The sequence below is a fragment of the Nicotiana tabacum genome, chromosome 17, assembly GCF_000715075.1.
Source record: "Nicotiana tabacum cultivar K326 chromosome 17, ASM71507v2, whole genome shotgun sequence".
Lineage (NCBI taxonomy): Eukaryota > Viridiplantae > Streptophyta > Magnoliopsida > Solanales > Solanaceae > Nicotiana > Nicotiana tabacum.
The window spans coordinates 28,172,576-28,195,271 of NC_134096.1; the positions used below are offsets into that span (position 1 = coordinate 28,172,576).

At 39.6% G+C, this 22,696-nt stretch overlaps 1 protein-coding gene across 1 annotated transcript in view; it reads left to right on the forward strand.

The window, feature by feature from the left end:
- The first annotated feature begins 2,100 nt into the window (after positions 1-2,100).
- LOC142171754 (large ribosomal subunit protein eL14y-like) overlaps positions 2,101-22,696 on the forward strand; it is a 30,348-nt gene continuing 9,752 nt past the window's right edge. The window contains exon 1 of the mRNA XM_075235453.1: positions 2,101-2,132. Within this exon, the coding sequence (XP_075091554.1) occupies positions 2,101-2,132 (32 nt within the window). The remainder of the gene's footprint in view (positions 2,133-22,696) is intronic.

A 22,696-nucleotide genomic window follows, 5' to 3' on the forward strand; every position in this document is an offset into this window, starting at 1 on the left:
TCATCTCCACTCTCAGACCCACTTGTAGGGTCTTCTTCATCGAAAAGCAAAGCTCCGGCCTCATCCTCCAAAACCTTCGCATTCTCGATATCAGCAGTGAGGTCGAAGCCACGAGCATGCACCTCCTCAAGAGTCTCTCCTCGAGACTGGCGCCTAGAATGCTCGGCAACACGGGACAATCTAACCTCAGGAGCATCAAAAATTTCCTTTGCTCGAGTGTTAGCGGCTTTGACGTCAGCTCAGTAGGAGGCCACGAGCACCTCTGCCTCTGATGTGGCCCTTGCAAGCTCAGCAACCAATCAAGTCTCGAGCTCTTCAACCTTCTGGGCTCGGGCCAAGCTCTTCTCCTTCACACTTTAGAGTTGACGCTCAACCGAAGACACTTGGGCCCAAACCGTTTCTTTCTCCAAGACTAGACAATCTATGATCTATTCCACCCCAACGTATCTGCCCCTTTCATATTGGCCTCCTCACGAAGTTGCTCAATCAATTCGGCCTTCTGCTCAACCTGCAGGATCAAAGTGTTAGTTACCAATATCAAGTCAATACATAACGAGCTCCCAAAAATTTACATTACCTGTTCAATGAGCTCGGTCTAATCTCGATGAGCTCTTGTCAGCTCGGCTCGAATGCTTACGATCTCCTCTTCTTTTTGCACATAGAGGTGTTTGAGGGTGTTTTTCTCCTCCGTAAGCTTTTTGAGATCAGCCTCACATCAGGCCAGCTCAACTCGATACTTGGAAGATGCTTCTCAATGTAGCATTGTAGCCTGTATAGAAAGAAAGGAAATCAGACTTAGAGATATAAGAAAAAACGCAAGCATGGTAGCAGGGGCTAAAACTCACTTAGTTCAGAAGTCATTGAGCCTCATCAAAAATGAGTGATGCGTCAAGGTCGGAAACATCATTGACCCCTGTGAAGCAACCACAAAATTTATCATTCCCTTCAGGGGCCGTCCCCACTTCGGGGGTTCCCACGGACTGGGCATACCAAAATTAACCCTCCGAGGACGTGGGACCGGGAGGCGAATCATCGATATTAATTGCCCCGAGCGAGTCACTCAGGGAATTCTCTTTTCTTTGAAGGGCCTCAGAACTATACCCTTCGGGCCCACCCGCCGGTTGCTCATCATGGCAGAAGGCGTCATCAATAGTCGATGACTCGGGGACTCTGTTCGGACCTTCTCCCGAGATCACCTCGATCTGCGTCCGAACATCCTCGATCGTCACCTGCTTAGCAGTTATCGAAGCTTTGATGCTTTCCCTCTTCCGAGCCACCAACAGGCAGTCGGCATCTTCTCCCTCCTCGTCCTTATCTCGTAGCGTTGGGCTACATCGACAGACAAAACGGAGGGATCAGTCTTCAAATTTTGAGCCCTCTTTTTCTTGGGATTTGGGGTATCTCGAGTCGAGGCCCTTCTCCTTTTTTTGTCTTTGGTCGGCTTCAGGGACTCCTCCTCCCCGAGGGGAGGCAACCTCATGACGACGTTATCTCCAAGACCTTTATAAGAAGAAATTAAGTTAAAAAGAAGTATTTCACAGGAAATCATCAAACACATACAGGGAAACTTACCATGATTTTTGGCCTCCCATCGACCTTTTCCAAATCGCGCCACAAGCCTCAGCATACGAGGAGGTTGAAACCATTTGTCGAACCCAACCTACAAGGTCTGGGACTGCACCAGGAAACCAGGGAGAAGCTACACCATAAAGAAGAATATAGATGAACAGAGATAAAGGAAACGTAACAGGTAATCAAACATTATTGGTGAAGTTTTACTTACGCTTCATGTTCCATTCTTCGGGGAATGACATCTTCTCGGCGGGAATTAAATCGGAGGTCCTGACTCGGACAAACCGGAACATCCATACTCGGTCCTTGTCCTCGTCTATGCTCGAGAATAGCACCTTCGTGGCACGACGCTGAAGCCTTATCAATCTGCCCCGCTAAAGATGGGGGCTGTATAGCCTAATGAGATGATCGAGGGTTAAAGACATCCCCTCGATATTGCTCGAGAAGAATCTGAGCAAAATGGCAATACGCCAAAAAGAGGGGTAGATCTGGCCTAGGGTTACCCAGTATTGGCGGTAGAAGTCGATTATGACGAGATCGACGGAACCCAGTGTGAAAGGGTAAGTATACACACTAAAAAACCTTTTCACATGAGTGGTGATATCCTCTTCGGGGGTAGGAATCACCACCTCTTTATTCTCCCAGCAACAATCCTTTTTCACCTGCTCAAGATTGACTTCGGATATCAAATAGATATATCTAGACATGGGCTCGCATCGGCCAGGAACCGAAGATGGTTTTTCGACTTTATAGACGGAAGTAAGTTCACATGGCCCGAGGATGCACTCTTCAATACATGTCTCCATCGGTGTTTTGCCATCGGCTGGCCGCGATGAGGAGGCTTTTTCTTCTTGAGGAACAGATTTTGATGTTTTTTCCATTGCTATATGAGGCTTAAGGTAGAAGAAGGCGGAATTTGTTCTTTAGAGATTGGCAAACAGAAACCGGAAAAGTTGATGAACTTGAAGAGAATACAAGAGGTTTTTGAGGATTAGAAGAAGTTTGAAAGTGTAAAGTTTAATAGGATTATGAAAGTGGTCTATTTATAATGGCCACTTTGACGGTTTGAAAGCACTAGTGGCAGACCATCAACTGGCGTTAATTAATGACCTTGGGAATTGTGCAGACGCGATGCTTTAATCGCTTCTGTCGCTTACGTCACGATGTTGACGTCATAATTGGTCGAGGTACTAAATCGAAGGCTCAGTTCATTTCTTCTCATTACATTCTAAGAAACGAGGGGACTATCTGTATACGGTCAAAATCCGGCCTACCCGATTTTGCTGTTTGATCGAGACAAGGGAGTTGCATCAGAGGTAGCCTCATAATAAATCAGACCCGAGCTCGAGGATGAGACAGAAAGCCTAGAGATTGAAGTGTACGTTAAGACCGAGGGTAGCAACAATCGAGACCTAGTATGACCGACTTCGAGGGCAGCATAATAACAGAATGGTGAGATATCAGTAACCAGTCAAAGATCACGACGTAAATCTCGGAACGGATATCCGAGACTGATCGAGGATCATGGCGTGAATCTCGGAACAAACCAAATTAGAAGCAGTTAACTAGCTGTCTATACGATTTTCTTCTGTAATTATAGACATACCACAATTAGGTTTCCTCTACTATATAATGAGGAGTTCCAGTCATTTGTAGGCATCATGATTCACTGATAAACATATACATATATGCTGATTTCTTTGCTTTACTTATTGTTCATCACTGCTTGTTCCATCCTCTGCTGTTCTTATTAACTAACTTCGAGACTATCTCGAATTGAGGTCGAGGCATTGTTTGCAGACTGGTCAGATTTATTTTTGTCCAATTTATCTATTTAATTCGTTATTTATCAATTGGTACTGGTTTAAATCAAATATACTTTAAACCACAATATAAGTTTAATTGTTACTCGATTTTCTGGGTAAAAAATTAGTTTGGCCTATAAAATAAATTTTAGGTTAAATAGTACTGCCATCAAGTTTCAAGTCTGTCATGACCCAAAATCTCACATGCCGTGATGACGTCTATCGCAATACTAGGCAAGTTGACAACTCACAATAACCACATATATTTAATTTAAAATATACCGAATTTAAGTTTAAATAATAAAAATCTCATAATAACTAGAAGAAACACCGCATCTCAATACAAAATTCTCTGAATCCGGCACTGAGTACATAAGCATTTATACAATAACATGATCTGACTGCTGAAACACTGTCTACGAAGGTAGAACAGTATAAATAAAACTAAAAGAAAAAGGAGGAGAGTCAAGGTCTGCAGACGCCAAGGCAGCTACCTCGATAGTATCCGAACAGATAAAGCTCCCAAACTAGCAATCGCACTGTCCGAAAGTACCTGGATCTGCACACGAAGTATAGAATATAGTATGAGTAAAACTGACCTAATGTACTCAATAGGTAAGAAGACTAACCTTGGGTTAAAAGCAGGACGAGCTCAACCAATACAGTCCAAATACATAATTTAAACAATACATATACGACAGAAAACATGACAATAATATCCCAGAGAAACTCATAATTTGTTGGTACACAGTACAGGAATGTAGACATGTTTTCAGGTTTAATAGTTAAGCTTAATATAGATAAAATATTCCAAGTATGACTGATATGAGGAGTGTTACATCTCTATATCTACATGTCAATATACATGTCGAATGTGAGGCATCACAACGAAAACCTCATATACTCACTCTTAGATTACTCAATTTGGCTGTCTCAATTCTCGCTCATCACACTCAGTCACTCAGCATTGTACGGTACCTACGCTCATTACTGGCATGTCAGACTTCGGAGGGGCGGATCCTGCCCAAGCGCTAATATAAAGCCAATATGCTTTGCTGCGGCGTACAACCCGATCCCATAATAATAAAGCCTAAAACTCCTGCTGCGGCATGCAGCCCGATCCATATAATAATAATATATATAAAGCCATAAGGCCTGCTGCGGCGTGCAACCCAATCCATAAATCTCACTCACAACACGGCACTCAAACCCCAACTCAGTCATCAATATCTCCAGTCTCTCGGGCTCACAAATCTCATGCCAATCAGCCCAAACAATAATATATGATGCAACAATAATTAGTAATAGAGACTGGGATATGATATGCAAATGATGGATGTGACTGAGTACGAAATTGACATCGAAGCAAATAATTCAACAGCAAAAATGACCTAGTGGGTCTCAACCGGATAAGCATAAATCCTAACATGATTGCTAACGGGAATTGCAGTCCAATTACTCATACACATAGGGATAACATGAATAGCAACAAGGTTTGATGACTACACAGTACCATAGAATTGACGGGGTCATATTTACCACGGTGCGTGTCCACACGCCCATCACCTAGCATGTGCATCAGCTCAACACTGACCATATAACACCTAATTCAAGGGTTCATACCCTCAAAACCAAATTTAAAAGTGTTACTTACCTCAAAGGCGTGCAAATATCTACTCCAATAAGCCCTTACATCGCGAATCAGCCTCCGAACGCCTCGAATCTAGCCATAAACAACTCGATACAATCAACACAAGCTATATGAATCAATTCCATATAATAAAGCTAAGTTATTAAACAAAAAGTCAACTAAAAAGTCAACACTGGGCCCATGCCTCGGAGTCCAACAAAAGTTATAAAATCTGAACACCCATTCAACCAGGAGTCCAACCATACCAAAATTACTCAAATCCAACACTAAATCGCCACTCAAATCCCCAAATCTTACTCTCCAATCCCTAGTCCAAAATTCCCAAGATTCCACCTCAAAAACACATAAACTAGGTGGGAAATTCATTGGGTATTCAATATTAATGAATAAAAATGATCAAAAGTGACTTACCTCTTGAAATCTAGTGAAACCCCCTTCAACAATCGCCTTAATCCGAGCTCCCAAAGTCCAAAAATGAATAAAATCTCGGAACCCTTCGAATATATATATTGCCCAGGAAATTCGCAGTTGCAAAGCCACTTAACCGCTTCTGTAGTTCCGCTTTTGCGGAGTCTTCATCACTTATGCGACTCCACACCCTCCTGCCCACTTCCGCTTCTACGGGCACTCCACATCTGCGGGCATCCTTCCGCACCTGCGCCCCCACGTCCTCTCTCCAGACCTCGCACTTACACCTCCACTCTCTGCATCTGCAATCTCGCAGGTGCTGCGAATACCGCGCACATGCGCTGTCTCACATGACAAGCTAAAACCTCTCCTACGATGCCTCCATCGCTTCTATGGTCGCGCACCTGTGACCAAATCCTTCGCAGGTGTGATCGCACCAGTCCAGAACTCCTCAGCCATTTTCTAAGTTCAAATTCAATCTGTTAACCCTCTGAAATCCACCCGAGGCCCCCGAGACCTCAACCAAATATACCAACAAGTCCTAAAATATGATACGAACCTAGCCTAATGAAACTAATGAATTTCAAATACACGGATCGCACACCAATTCTAGCCTAATGAAACTAATGAATTTCTAACTTCTACAATCGATGCCGAAACCTATCAAATCAACTCTGATTAACCTCAAATTTTGTACACAAGTCATAAATGATACAACAGACCTATTCCAACTTCCGAAATTAAAGTCCGAACCCAGTAAACACAAAGTGAACTCTCGGTTAAACTTCTCAACTCTCCAAACTTTTATTTTTTCAACTTTCGCCGATTCAAGCCAAAATCATCTACCGAACTCCAAATCAATATCCGGACACACTCCTAAGTCCCAAATCACCATATGGAGCAATCAAATCCATCAAAACTCTATTCTGGAGCCAAATACACATAAGTCAACATCCGGTTAACTCTTTCAACTTAGGCTTCCAACCTTAGGACTAAGTATATCAATTCATTCCGGAACATCCCCAGAACCAAACCAACTACCCCGAAAAGTCACATAACAACCAATAAGAATGGAATAAGAAATAAATTGGGGAAATGAGCTAAAATATTCAAAACGACCGGCTGGATCGTTACATCCTCGCCCTCTTAAACAAATATTCATCCCCGAACGGGTCTAGAATCATACCTGGAGTCTCAATTAAGTGTGGATATCTGCTCCGCATCTCCCGCTCAGTCTCCCAAGTAGCCTCCCTGACTGGCTGACCTCTCCACTGCACCTTCACTGAAGCTATGTTCTTTGATCTCAACTTTCGAACCTGCCGATCCAAAATGGCCACCGGCTCCATATCATAAGTCAAATCCCCATCTAACTGAACCGTGCTGAAGTCCAAAACATGAAACGGATCTTCGACATACTTCCGGATCATAGTAACATGAAACACTAGTGAACACTCGATAGACTAGGCGGCAATGCAACTTTTTAAGACACCTCTCCAATCCTCTCAAGCACCTCAAAAGGCCCAATATACCAATGGCTCAACTTGCCCTTCTTCCCGAACCTCATAACATCCTTCATCAGCGTAGCTCTTCTGTCTAGACTGTGCAGTGCGAAGCCGATCCTGAATTAACTTAACCTTTTCCAAAGCATCCTGAACCAAGTCAGTACCAAATAGCCTAGCCTCACCCGGCTCGAACCAACCCATTGGAGACCGACACCGTCTCCCATACAAATCCTCATACTGAGCCATCTGTACGCCCGATTTGTAGATGTTTTTGTAGGCAAACTCTGAGCGGCAGAAACTAATCCTAAGAACCCCCAAAATCCATGACATAATCACGTAGCATATCCTCCAATATCTGAATAGTGCACTCGGATTGTCCATCCGTCTGAGGGTGGAATGCTATACTCAACTCAACCCGTGTGCCTAACTCTCGCTGCACTGTTCTCCAAAATAGCGATGTAAACTCTGTGCCCCGATCTAAAATGATGCACACCGGCACACCCTGAAGGCGAACAATCTCTCGGATGTAGATCTCAGCCAACCGCTCTGAAGAATAAGTAGTTTCAACATGAATGAAATGCGCGGACTTGGTCAACCGATCCATAATCACCCAAATAGAATCAAACTTCCTCGAAGTCCGTGGGAGCCCAACTACAAAGTTCATGGTGATACGCTCCTATTTTCTCTCCAGAATCTCAATCCTTTGAAGCAATCCGCCTGGTCTCTGATGCTTGTACTTCACCTGCTGACAACTTAGGCACCGAGCTACAAATTCCACTATATCCTTCTTCATCCTCCTCTACCAACAGTGCTTCCTCAAGTCTTGATACATCTTTGCGGCACCCGGATGAATGGAATACCGCAAATTGTGGGCCTACTCAAGAATCAACTCCCGTAACCCATCCACATTGGGCACACAAATCCGACCCTGCATCCGCAACACCCCATCAACCCCAATAGTAACCTCCTCGGCACCACCGTGCTGAACCGTGTCCTTGAGGACGAGCAAATGGGGTTCATCATACTAACGCTCTCTGATGCGATCATATAAGGAAGACCGAGAAACCACACAAGCTAGAACCCGACTGGGCTCCGAAACATCTAACTTCACAAGCTGATTGGCCAAGGCCTGAACATCTTATACAAGCGGTCTCTCACCAATAGGAACAAATTCAAGGCTACCCATACTCACCGCCTTTCTACTCAAGGCATCGACCACCATATTGGCCTAAGATGATACAGAATGGTGATATCATAGTCCTTTAGAAGCTCCAACCATCTCTGCTACCTCAAATTCAGATCCTTTTGTTTGAACAAGTGCTGAAGACTTCGATAATCCGTAAATATCTTACAAGACACACCGTAGAGATAATGCCTCCAAATCTTCAATGCATGAATGATGGATGCCAACTCCAAATCATGAATAGAGTAGTTATTCTCATGAGGATTCAACTGGCATGAAGCATAAGCAATCACTCTACCCTCCTACATCAAGACACACCCAATACCAATCCGAGAAGCATCATAATACACTGTATAAGAACCCGATGCTGAAGGCAAAACTAGAATTGGAACTGTAGTCAAGGCAGTTTTGAGCTTCTAAAAGCTCTCCTCACACTCATCCGACCACCTGAATGGAGCACCTGTTTGGGTCAACCTAGTCAAAGGCGCTGTAATAGACAGGAAACCCTCCACGAAGCTGCGATAATATCCGGCCAAACTGAGAAAACTATGAATCTCCGTAGCTGAAAACTGTCTGGGCTAACTCTAAACCGCCTCTATCTTCTTTGGATCTACCTTAATCCCCTCACTGGACACCACGTGCCCCAAGAATGCCACCAAACTGAGCCAGAACTCACACTTGGAGAACTTGGCATAAAGCTTCTTCTCCATCAACCTCTGTAGAACAATCCTCAAATGATGTGCATGCTCCTCCTGGCTACGCGAGTACACCAGGATATCATCAATAAATACTATGACAAAGGAATTAAGATATGGCTGGAATACATTTTTTTATCAGATGTATGAATGTTGCTGGGGCATTGGTCAGCCCAAAAGACATCACAAGGAACTCATAGTGACCATAATGGGTCTTGAATGTCGTCTTTAGAATATTTGAGTCCCGAATCTTCAACTGGCGATACCCAGACCTCAAACCGATCTTAGAGAACACCCTCACTCCCTTAAGTTGGTCAAATAAATCATCAATGCGCAGCAAAGAATACATGTTCTTGATTGTAACTTTATTTAACTACCTATAGTCGATGCACATTTGTATAGTACCATCCTTCTTCTTCACAAATAGAACTGGTGCACCCCAAGGCGACATACTAAGCCTAATGAACCCCTTATCAAGAAGCTCCTGAAGCTTCTCTTTCAATTCCTTCAACTCTTCAGGTGCCATACGATACGGGGGAATAGAAATGGGCTGAGTACCCGGCACCAAATAAATACAAAAATCAATATCCCTGTCGGGTGACATGCTCGGCAGGTCTGCAGGAAACACATCCAAAAAGTCTCGTACTACCGAAATAGAATCAATAGTAGGAGTGTCACCACCAACATGCCATATAAATGCCAAATATGACAAACACTCCTTCCCAACCATCCATTGGGCCTTCAGATATGAAATTACCCTGCTGGGAACATAATCTAGAGAACCTCTTCACTCGATTCTCGGTAATCCCGGCATCGCTAATGTCACGGTCTTAGCGTGAAAGTCCAGAATAACATGACATGGGGACAACCAATCTATACCCAAAATCACATCGAAATCAACTATACTAAGCAATAAAAGATCCACTCTAGTCTCCAATCCCCCAATTCTCACCACACATGAATGATACACACGGTCTACAATAATAGCATCGCCCACCGGTGTAGATACATGAACATGTGAAACTAAGGACTCACGGGGCATATCCAAATAACGAGCAAAATATGATGATACATACGAATAAGTGGAACCAGGGTCAAATAATATTGAAGCATCCATGTGGCATACCGATACAATACATGTGATAACTATGTCTGAAGCAACGACCTCTAGTCTGGAAGGGATATCATAGAATCTAGCATGACCGCCACCTGACCGGCCTCCCCCTCTAGGGTGACCTCTAGCTTCCTGAACCCCACCCCGAGCTGGCTGAGTGGGTGGTGAGGTAACTGGTGCATAACTCATAGCCTGACCCCTCTGATGAACTGGACCTCCCAAGAGATGGGGAAAATACCTCCTCACATGACCAAACTCCCCACACTCATAGCCAATCTAATGTTATACCTCATGTTTTTGTACGTAAGAGTATATCGTAAAACAATTGATGTAAGCTCACAAATGAGATCATTTTTTGAAAGTACATAAAGTAGGTTAATCATGTTACCTTGGAGGTTAAAAATATTTAATATCATGAATAACAAGTACCAAGAGTGTTGAAAGGCTTTGAAGCTAAACGAATTGAAGAAAATAAGTTTCGTCGAAAGTCGACAAGCAGAGAAAGTTATAACATATACTTTTGGAATAGACAAGGGTGCTTAACATGATAAGGAGGTTATGTTATGAGTTATTTTAGTAGTATGATAGTCGTGTATTACGTTTTGAAGTCAAGTAAGTCGTGGAAGAAAAGTTGGCAAAGGTCATCACAAGTTACATTCATAATGTGCGGAACATTATGTCAAATGTAGCTGAGATTTTCTCCCAATATACTTGGAATTAAGAGATGATCCACATACCAAATTGAAGGTCTACGAGTCTAGGTTCTAACATATTAAATCGTTCATCGATACAACATCAGAGTAGAGATATATTTGTATTTTTGCGAGACTATGTAAGCAGCTCCAATGGGACCCACTTAGGCGGTGGGTGATTCTCCAACCTTTAAAGATCGGGTCAAGGCTCATTTGGGGTAATTGTTTCGACCCAACAATACCCTATACTCTCCCAAAACACTCTCAAAGCAGTATCCATTATTCTAGAGTGAAAACCAAAGAGAAAAATATGACTCCAACGCTAGAGATCCCACTGTGCTTGCTAGATCGTAGTCCTTCATCTTGCGGCTGTTTTGGAGGATTCTTCAAGTGAAGTAACCTCAGATTTCGTATTGTTCTTGGTAATTAAGGTAAGAATCATTCCCTCCCTCATATATATTAGAGTTTCAAGGAGAAATACAAGTGTTTACACACCAACTTGAACACAAAAGTTGATTCAAGAAGAGAATACAACTCCTATAGTATTGTGGAGTAATTGAGGGTTGTTGTGAGCTAAACCTGTCACACCCCGAACTCAGGGAGCGCGACCGGAGCTCAACCGAGTAAACCAGGTCGAGCAAGCCTATGTTACATCGACCTCTCATCATAACTCTTACATGATATATCTAAACATAATTAGATCTTGACGTTCATATTGAATACATTTGGCTCAATGGCCCATAAATTCTTTCTCATGATGGTTACACAGCTTTATAAATAACTGTAAATAGTCTGAACATAAATACATGACAAAATTCAAATCTTTAATTACATGACCCACAACGTACATGGAGCTTCTTTGACAATAGATACCTAAATACATAAAATGAACTAGACCCAAACACCCACTAGAACTATAGCGGGCTCATCATAAGCTGAGTAGTGAAGAAGATCCCTATCAAAGATCCATATCATCCTGTAGAAGTATACCTGCATCCATTAAAAGATGCAGCGTCCCCAGCAAAAGGGACATGAGTACATGTGGAATAGTACTCGTATGTAAGGCAGTCAAAACAACATATAAAAATATGGTAACTCAAATAAGAGGCAAATAAAATACATCAAGAAACTACGAAACATTCTATAGAATCACATTTCAAGTCTTATTATACTTGCATCATTCTAAACTTCTTTTAGGATCAACTGAGCCATATGAACTATACGTGAAATACATAATATAATGTAATTGTAACAACATGTACAAACAAGGCCATTGAAAGTGGCACCTAACACACACACACATACACACACACACACACACACACACACACATATATATATATATATATATATATATATATATATATATATATATGTGGAGGTGTATCACAATACCACAATCTCTACACAAAGTGGCCTTGCTGCCTCACCCTAATATATGCGGGTGGAGGTGTATCGCAATACCACAATCTCTACACAAAGCGGCCTTTTCGCCTCACCCCAATATATGCAGGTATAGGTGTATCGCAATACCACAATCTCTACACAAAGCGGCTTTTCTGCCTCACCCTAATATATGCGGGTGGAGGTGTATCACAATACCACAATCTCTACACAAAGAGGCCTTTTTGCCTCACCCCAATATATGCAGGTAGAGGTGTATCGTGATACCACAATCTCTACACAAAGCGACCTTGTCGCCTTACCCCAATATACGTGGGTGGAGGTGTATCACAATACCATATATAAACTCAAAGTGACATGATTAACATTACATTTAAGGTCGTAATTTCCCATATCATTGTAATACTTCATGTTCATGCTCATCATGGAGAAACATAGCTCATTACATTAATACATGCATGGTGAATCAATAAATCGATTTCAATGGCACATGAGCCCAATTTATTTTCTTAAGGTTCATCATCATTTAGCATAGGATATCTCCCTTTCATCTCGTTATTCACTCACTTGACATCTTGAGGTCATTAGCTAGGTTCATGACTCTTGGGGACTTAATAATCGAAGTCATTTACATACATTATTTCAGAAGCATACAACTTTGGTTGAAACCATTGGGACATACAACACCTCATAATTCTCATTTAGGCAACGGCCACATTTCATGTTCATACTACCACTTACTTGTACTCGCCATGGGTGGTCACAGGAAATTAAGAACATTTAAAACATTTATGAACGTCGTAACCTCTCTTCATAAGGACGTAGAAGCTTATAGCACATTGGAAACATAAGTATGAATACGTTCATCTTATAACCTTTCACACCATATATCACTTCATTAGTACTTTCAACTACTTACAACATTATTATTTCATTGGCTCTCTTGGCCATACATATTATTTTTCATTCATGGCACGATAACCGTATATCTTATTCCACACTTTCATTTCTTTACTTTCAAGTATTATCATCATAAATATCAACAAATAGAATATTTCGGAAATCACAACTTTAGGTTCATTGGTAATGAAGACTTTAAACACAATGGATTTCTTTCAAATAAATGGAATAAAATGATTGGCAATCGAAGTACAAGTTAAAATCATAAACGAGTAACACACTATTTATTCTTAAAATAATTTTCCCCAAAAGGGCAATACACCATTTCAACTCATGATTATGTAAGAGCTCAAAACATATTAGAAATACCTACCAAGCATAGCATTAGTTCGAACAATCACATTTGGACATGACTTGAGTACATAAACCTTTGGATAATTCTATTTTTGGAGTCAATTAGGAATAGTCAAATCAAGGCTCATTTCATAATATTTCACACATCATTTCATTTCATTGACACCACTAGCCACAAGTATAACTTTCATTCTTGGCACATTGGTCACACTCTATATCCCCAATTCCCTTATTTCACTTTCAAGTATCTTTATAGATTATCAACAATAAAGAATATCTAATCGCCACTTTTAGTACACCTATGAGCAATTAAGAGTCTTAAGCACATTGAGACTTCTTACACAATTTGGTATAATAGCCTTCACTTGAAACACTACTTGGAGTTATAATATTTTTATACCCAACTCATGCTTTGAACACATTCTCAAAGGATAACATCATATGATAAGAGCATCCGGAACACATTTTGAACATATACCTTTCAACACAAAGCATATTCGAAATAAATAATTTATAATGGATAACTCGGGACTTACAAGAACATCATGGGATTCAATTCTAGGAGAGAAGTTTAGCCAACATACCTTGCTTGAGCTTTCCTTAGATTACTATAATATTCCGGAAATCCTAGCAACTTCAATCTATTTAGAAACATAACAAAAGTGAACAATAATTAAAAAGATATTAATGGGTTCACCTTATTTAAGAATTTCATCAAACACTTGGTGTGCAAATTTAACTACAAGGTTCTTCTACAAGATTTTCTTGATTCCACAACCCAATTTTTACTTATTTGAGCTCAACAATCTTTCCACAAACCTTATTGGTGCATGCATGTATACATAATACTCTCACACCCAAGAATCATACTCCCAATCACCTATCTTTTACCTCAAACTCGAAATTAAAGAATTGGGGAAAGGAATTTTTACCTCTTTGAAGCCCTATCAAGATCCTTGTGAAATCTTCAAGCCTTTAGCAAGAATTGATGAACAAAATGACTAGGTGTTCTCTTTCTCTCTCTAAGATACTCTCACCTCTCTCTAAAAATATCATATTTTACCTTGTAAAATGACCCCCAAATTCCTTATATCAAAATAGGGTCGGATAGGAAAGTTTCCAAAAATTACCCCCGAAGTAAATTAAGTGGTACAATTATGTGGCAGCATAATCGATTATGTGGTAGCATAATCGATTGTGTGGGCAGAAGAATCGATTATGTGGGCAGCATAATCGATTATGTGATAGAAGAATGGTTTTTTAAAAATTAGCACGTCTCTGCTCCACTTCGCGATGCTTATGCGGTCCGCGAAACCGTTTTGCGATCGCAAAATTGACTGCAGATCCAGCCTTTGGGAATTTGGTCATAACTTCTTGTAGGAGTGTCCAAATGACAAACGGTTTAAAGAGTTAGAAACTAGACTCGACGATCTTTCATTTGATAGGTTGTCCATCACATAACTCCATATATATATATGTAGATATGCTCGTCCAAAGTTTGGTCTTGTGCGTACTCATTTGGAACTTTAGTCTATCATGTAATTTCCAACTTGACTTAGACTTACGGCTCTCACTTATAATATGCCTCGTACACTTATTATCATATTCAATTGATATATCATATCCAATTGATATCCATCGTATTAATAGTCTTTGTCTGCACATAAAATATTGTAATTAGTACACATCAACTTTCTTAATAGCGCTTAAGTACTTCAAAATTTTTCGGGGTGCTACAAAACCAGTTGGGGATTTCAAGCTATATCTACTGCCTAAGATAAGTAAATCATGTTCTTGGTTGTGCTTAAGGTTAATCATGTGTTGGTTGAGTTGTTTGAGAGAAAATCTACAAGATAGTAATTGACATGGCATAAGGAATCATTCTCTCTTTTTATGGGTTGTGTTGAGGCTATATATATATAGTTTTTTGTGGCTAGAAATTGTTATAAACAGTTCAATTATAATGTCTGTAGCAGAATCGATTATGTGGGCACCATAATCAATTATGTGATAGCATAATCAATTATGTGGTAGAAGAATGATTTTTTAAAACTTTGCCCGTCTCTGCTCCACTTCGCGATGCTTATGCGGTCCGCGGAACCGTTTTGCGGTCGTAAAATTGACTGCAGATCCAGCCTTTGGGAATTTGGTCATAACTTCTTGTAGGAGTGTCCAAATGACAAACAGTTTAAATAGTTAGAAACTAGACTCGGCGATCTTTCCTTTGATAGGTTTTCCATCACATAACTCCTTATATATATATGTAGATATGCTCGTCCAAAATTTGGTCTTGTACGTACTCATTTGAAACTTTAGTCTATCATGTAATTTCTAACTTGACTTAGACTTAGGGCTCTCCTTAGACCCCACATCACTTATAATATGTCTCGTAAATTTATTGTCATATCCAATTGATATCCATCGTATTAATAGTCTTTGTCTGCACACAAAATATTATAATTAGTACACATCAACTTTCTTAATAGCGCTTAAGTACTTCAAAATTTTCTGGGGTACTACAAAACCAGCTGGGGATTTCAAGTTATATCTACTGCCTAAGATAAGTAAATCATGTTCTTGGTTGTGCTTAAGGTTAATCATGTGTTGGTTGTGTTGTTTGAGAGAAACTCTACAAGATAGTATGGCATAAGGAATCATTCTCTCTTTTTATGGGTTGTGTTGAGGCTATATATATATAGTTTTTTGTGGCTAGAAATTGTTATAAACAGTTCAATTATAATGTCTTCTGTTGATAAGATTATCTATGTGCTAATTAAGCTGATTGAAGAAGATAACATGGGGAATAAGAGGTTGACGATAAAGGTTAAGGTGCTAGGCATGTAGACTATCTTTGAAGATTATTCTTATGATGTTTTGGGCTGTAAACGATATGGTAAGCATAAGTATGATGCTATAGATGTTGTAGGTAAATTCATGGAAAGGAATTGAATTCAAACTATATTTTGTTAATCATACATCGAGCTTGCCGCTCAAAATGGTTGTAGAAGTAATCGAAGAGCTTATTATGAATTATATTGCTGTTGTTTGGGCTGTTTGATGACTTTTAGTAACTTATGGGATGTAGTAAAAATAGGGGAGATGCTGTTCATTTTCTTGTAGAATGTAAGGCCCCGTAAATGTTTTTCTAAAAACCCGGATTCCGTGAAGCCGAAGTAGGCGTAGAGGTTAATAGTAGTAGAAATTCTTCGCGGCGTAGAGGTTCAAACTTTTTGGGTTGAATAGTACTTGGGGAGTTGAAGGAAAATGTTGGGCAGAAGTAAGCATTTCTACGGCCCGTTCTACGGCCGCAGAACCACTCTGCGGACCGCAGAATGGTCGTAGAGTGAGGCAGTTTTGTGGGGCATTTTTGGTGTCAATTTCGCGGCCAATTATGCGACCGCATAAACGTTTCGCGGGCCGCACTTTAGTCGTATAGTCATCCTTATAGTTTTGCGGAGGGAGGTTCTGCGGTGCATTATGCGACTGCAGAATAGGTCTGTGGGCCGCATAACGGCCGTAGAGTGAAGCAGGCAAGCCCAATTCCCAGAGCCACCTTTCGCGGTCATTTCGATGACCGCATAATCATTATACGGTCGCATATGCGACCGCAGAACCTATTTCGGAGCTTCATTTTTTGGGGGTTTTAAACTCGACCCTATTCCGTTAAAACACACCCCGTACACCATTTTGAGCTTATTTCTGATATCTTTTGAGTGAGAGAGAGAGTCCTAGAGGGAGAAAGTGATCCTCATCAAAACTTTCTCTTCAATTCTTGCTTAAACCTTTGAATATTATCAAGAGAAGCACCCTAGGTCTTTATCCTAAGAGGTAAGATTCTATCACTAAGCTCTTAAATTCGAAATATAACTAGAATGGGCAATTAGTAAGGTAGTTCATGGGAATGGGAGTGCTTACCTTGCATGCATGTATTCTTAAGATACGTGGGAAGGTTATGAGTTAAAGATAGGAAAGAATGAGGTGTGGGATGGTGAAGTCTTTCATAAAAGGGCCATGGAACCTTAATACACACATAGTGTGTTGATAAAATGCTCAAATGAGCTAAACCATGATTATCTTCCTAATTTTGGTTCAACTTATTATATTTCTAAAATAGATTGAAGTTGCTAAGAATTTCGGATGATTTTAGAGTTTGAGAAGCTCAATTGAGGTATGTTGGTTGAACCCCCTTCTTCTTAGAATCGAATCCCATGGTGTTCATGTAATTGGAGTAAGTCCTTGATCATTATTGAATTGGCTATTCCTAATGTGTTTGTGTCGAAGGATGTATGTTCAATATTTATTCTAAATGCTTCATCATGTCATCTCGCCATTTGAGGATGTGTTCAAAATGTGTAATATGTGTTAGAAATGTTAATACTTCATGTCAAGATCGAAATAAAGGTTGTTATGCCAAATTGTATGAAAAGCCTCTATGTGCCTAATGTTGATACCCAAATTTTCTCTCATATTTTTCCATATATATATATATATATATACATACTTTCAAAATAGTTCATATGCATCATCATTCAATTTACAAGCATACACAAGTATTTTTCATAATCTTTCATGATTTTTAAAGACTTTAAATCATTTTATTTCTGCATTTTATTATATAAATATCCAGTAATTACCCACCTAATTATTTTTATGATTATTTAATCATCCAAACTTATCATTTATACCAATATGAGGTTTTAAATATTTTCAGTGCATTTCGTATAATTACATTTGCATTTTTAGGGCTAAATTGCACATTTTGCAACAATAGCCCATATGTACATATAATTACATTATTTATACAAAAAATAACTTTTTATATTTTTATAATGTTAAATAATTGTTTTTAATCATTTTCATGTACAAATTATATTTGTTTTATTTATTTATTACTTTTATAAATTATTTATTTGATTAAAATTGGGTATTTAAAATCCAGCCCTAAATTCCTCCTAATTTCGGACATGACTACCCAGACCTTGGCCCAATAACCCCAGCCCAATCCTAAATGACCCAACCCAGTCCAAACCCGACCCAACCCCTTCTCAAATCCCAGCCGTTGATAAAAAATGATCAACGGCTCACAAACGACTCCCTCATTTCCTTATATCACTCAACCCTAAACCCATTCCCTCCAAACCCGCCGCCTCTCTATTCTCTCCTCTCTGAAAATCCTTAACCGCTGCATCTCAAAATAACCTCTCCGAATCTGCCTCAATCATGGATTTTTCCATGATTTTCTTACCTTTTGTGTATTATACCACCATCTCCTACGATTCTATGTTACCTCTTAGTACTTGCCTAAACATGGAAAGTACTACACCTCAGATTTTGACCATTTCATCTTGACTACTTGAATCTGGACATGTATCTCGTCCATATGCTTCACAACCATGGCTACATGGGTCCGATTAGCCGAGATTTCGGCCAATCTTCGACTCCTGCCAACTAGGGTTTGAATTCCCCTTTGTTTCTTACCGATTCTTACTTGATATTTTTCCTTTTCTGTGTTTAACTACTCTTTTTCCTTATCTTTCCCTATTTTTACTGTATTCTTTGCCTTAAATATAACTCTGAACGATTTTGGTATTTTTGGTATTATTTGTGTGTTTCCCTGTTGAATTACTGAATCTCTAATCTATGCTCTAAAATCGCTTCTAATTGATTCCGGAATATTTTCTTTCTATCTTGTTTGCATCTGAATAATTTGTTCTCCATGTCTATGTGTTCGATTTCTACACTATATAAACCCTTCCCCCATTCTCTTTGGAGGACACTTATTTTTCACTATAGCCTCACTAGATCTAAAGCTTTACTCTGATATTGCATTCTATACTCTGATTTTGGCCAGCTGAAAGCCAAGGCCATTTAGTTATGAGATCTTGCTATTCAGAATATTGTGGACTTCTGTTATTTTATACATTTTCGCTTAACTGGTAAGTCACTTGACTTTTGCAATTTCATCCTTACGTGTCTCTGACTTTATGTGTTCTTACTTCTGAATCCATGGTTCAATATACTTCTGAGTTATGTTTAGGCATCGTTCTGTCAACTTTATATGTTTTTAGTCTCTTTAGCATTTAACTTCTCCTAATGCTACCAGTTCTGAAGTTATCTACTCCTAGCCTAATTAATTTGAACCTTCTTAAGGTTTATTCAATTAGTGAATTGACTCTTGAATGCTCATGAACATGTTTACTTACTTTGTCCTGAATCCCTGTAGTGGATGCCTCACATTTGTGTTAGCCTGTGTTAAGACCTTCATTGTTAGTCATAATCTTCCTCTCTGCTATTGTGTCACTCAACATGATCACTCGACCCCATACCCCTCTGGTGTTTGCTTGTAATTTGGAACCGTTGTCTCGTCATGTTTGAATTGTTACTTTGCAATGTTAGGCTATACCTTTGTTATAATTGGATCATATTTAGCTAATTAGACCACTATGACAAAGCTTGAATGCCTATATATACTACTTGACATGATTTTACCTTCCACTCTGTAGTAATAGTTTTGCATATGTGTCTTAATTTGTGATTGTAATCTCACCCCTGTGCTAACATGATGCCCTGCTCTTTCTATGATTATTTGACTCATCACAATGTTGTCCTGTTTTCTTGGTAATAAAACAAGGTTGTGTACTTAGCATAATTCAACCATGTTTCAACCTGTTTTGCACCTGTGTACAACAATCTTTGTCAATCCTACAAACATGTTCTTTTCTCAACTTCTTTTCAGCATATGACTGCTTCTGCGCTAAGTGTGGGACCTTTTTCTCAGTTTACATTCAGCTTGTTTTTTTTTAAAGTTCTGTGATTTATTCAACTGTTTGCTTTGTTTGCTCAATTTGGTCGTGTCTGTTTAAATCCCTCAATTCCTATTTCTCAACTTTGGTCCCTTCTTTCACTTGTCACCTAAGCTCTTTGAATCCCATTCTTAGCCGGCTGAAAGCCAAGGCTATGTAGGTTCTGTCCTTTGACCTCCCTAGTGTGAGCACTGCTCAGGGTTCATTTTAGACCCTTGTGAACTCTGACACACTAGGACTTGGTCCCTAGTCTCTCCCCTGAATTATCTTTGTTAACCTCCCTAGTGTGAGCACTGCCCTGGGTTCTTGAAGCCCTTGGGAACTCTGACACACTAGGGTCTTGGTTCTATATGCTCAACTCTGCTTTATGCCTACTGGGTGAATCACTTAATTTCTGGTTGTCTTATGTCCATGAAGATGTAATTTTGGGTTGTTATGAGCCATGAGAATGAAGGCTTGGCTTGGCTGGGTATATCTTTGGGTCTGTTGTAGGCTCCCTATAGTTATTCTACTTTGTAATTTATTCCATTCATTTTGGTCTGTAATAATTCTTGTAATAACATTTTGGGGTATTAGTGAAATTGGGAAAGGGTTTTTTCTTACACTTGTATTGAAATGGGTAGAAATCCTGCCTATAGGTTCATTACTTTGCTCAAATGTGCGTTAGAAATCTTGCCTATAGGTTATTTATTTGGTTCAAATGTGTTCTGCTTTAATTTGTTAGAAACCATGCTTATAGGATATTGAATGATTAATATCTCAATGTGTGCATAGGATTCTGTTTACCTACGGTTTATTCTACAAATTAGATGCCATGCCTATAGGATCTAAAATCAATTTTTAATTATAGAAATCATGCATATAAGAGATAAAATCAGTTTTAATTCTAGAAATCATGCCTATAGAGTCTGAATCCATTATAATTATCGCCCTGCTCGTTTCTTTAAGAGTTTTCAACACTGTGCTAATTACCATTCTAGAAACCATGCCTATAGGACTCGATTAAGAAATTCTGAACATATTCATCTGATTACCATTATTAGTTACTGCGTGAATCACCTAGACATCATGCCTATAGGTTTTAATCCCTTATACTACAATCAGTAGGCAATTATGTCGGTTTTAGAAATTGTGTTAAGAGAAAAGGCTTTTACGTATAAAATGTCTGCTCATTAAATTCAGTGTCACATAGAGATCCTGCCTATAGGGTTCTGCAACCTTAACTTATTAAAATCTGCAATTTTCAATGCTAATCAATTTGGCGTGCATTTGATGTCTAAGTGTGGAGGCTAACCTGAGCCCTTATTTGCTTTTACATGAAAGTCCAATTTGTTTTGTATGTCGCCTAGTTTTTATCATTTTGAGCAACCTAAGTTAAGTCTAGAACCATCCAAAAATAGAGGTCCAAATGCCTCCTGATCTATAGGCAAGGGAAGGGTAGTGCACGCATAGGGTACGATTTAGAATTGATTAGAGCACTTTAGGTAAATAACTTAAAGATAGTAATCGGGTAGCAGGAGATGATAGTCTGTGCCCGCTAAATAATATGAGTAATACCCCCATCTTGGGGGAATTGCGAAGTATTATTTATGTTGCATGGGGTGACCTTTTAAGCTAAAAAACTTAGTACCCCCACTCCTATTAAGATAATTCTTTCTTTATGTTTCTCTTCTCTCTTAGACTAATTCACATGATTTAAGTTCGGTCGGGACCCACCGTTGTAGACCTCTAGGAGTGCCTAACACCTTCTCCTCAAGATAATTTGAGCCCTTACCCGATCTTTGGTGACGCAAACTAGTAAACCCGAGTCATTTGCAATAGGTGCCCTAACGCACCTTAATCCGTTAGGTGGCGACTCTCTTTTAATAACCCTTCCTCCCTTTTTTAAAAGAGTTGTCAATGTTGAAACCCGATTTTGCGAGAAAGAGGGGCGCGACACCTAAGATTCCCAAATTGACCATATGTGAATTTAATGTCTTGAATGGGAAGCCTTATTATTTTTTATAATCATAATGATATTTGAAGGTGAAAAAGGGGACTAGAACTATGAAATACGGCCAAGTTCCAAGAATGACTTTGTAATCGTGATCACTAGTGCCAATGAATCGAAAGTATATGAAAGAAGTATGATGTGAGATGATTGACTGAAAAAGGTAATGTCTCGGGTGAGACGGCCTAGATGATCGGCCATGATTGGACTATATGCCGCACACATGGTGGTAAATGTGTTAGAAATTATAAACTGAAAAAGGTAATGTCTCGGGTGAGACGGCCTAGCCGATCGGGCCGTGATTGGATGCCATGCTGCACACATGGAGGTAACTGTGCTGCAAATTATAATGAAATTATGGTTATGGTTGACGTCTAAAATGAGACGACCGAGCCGATCGGGTCGAGATCGAACTCCGTGTAAGAATACAGAGGTATTGTGAATTGTGGAATATCGGCACTAAAGATCACCCAACCTAATAACATGGAAATTGACTTGAAAACTTATGTGATCCTTAACTTGATGTTTTAATGTTATTTGAAGCCCGTATTGAATCATTGATTGTTTCCCTTGTATTATTATTCATTCTATTCAGATGGTGTTTAGCTATACATACTAGTGTT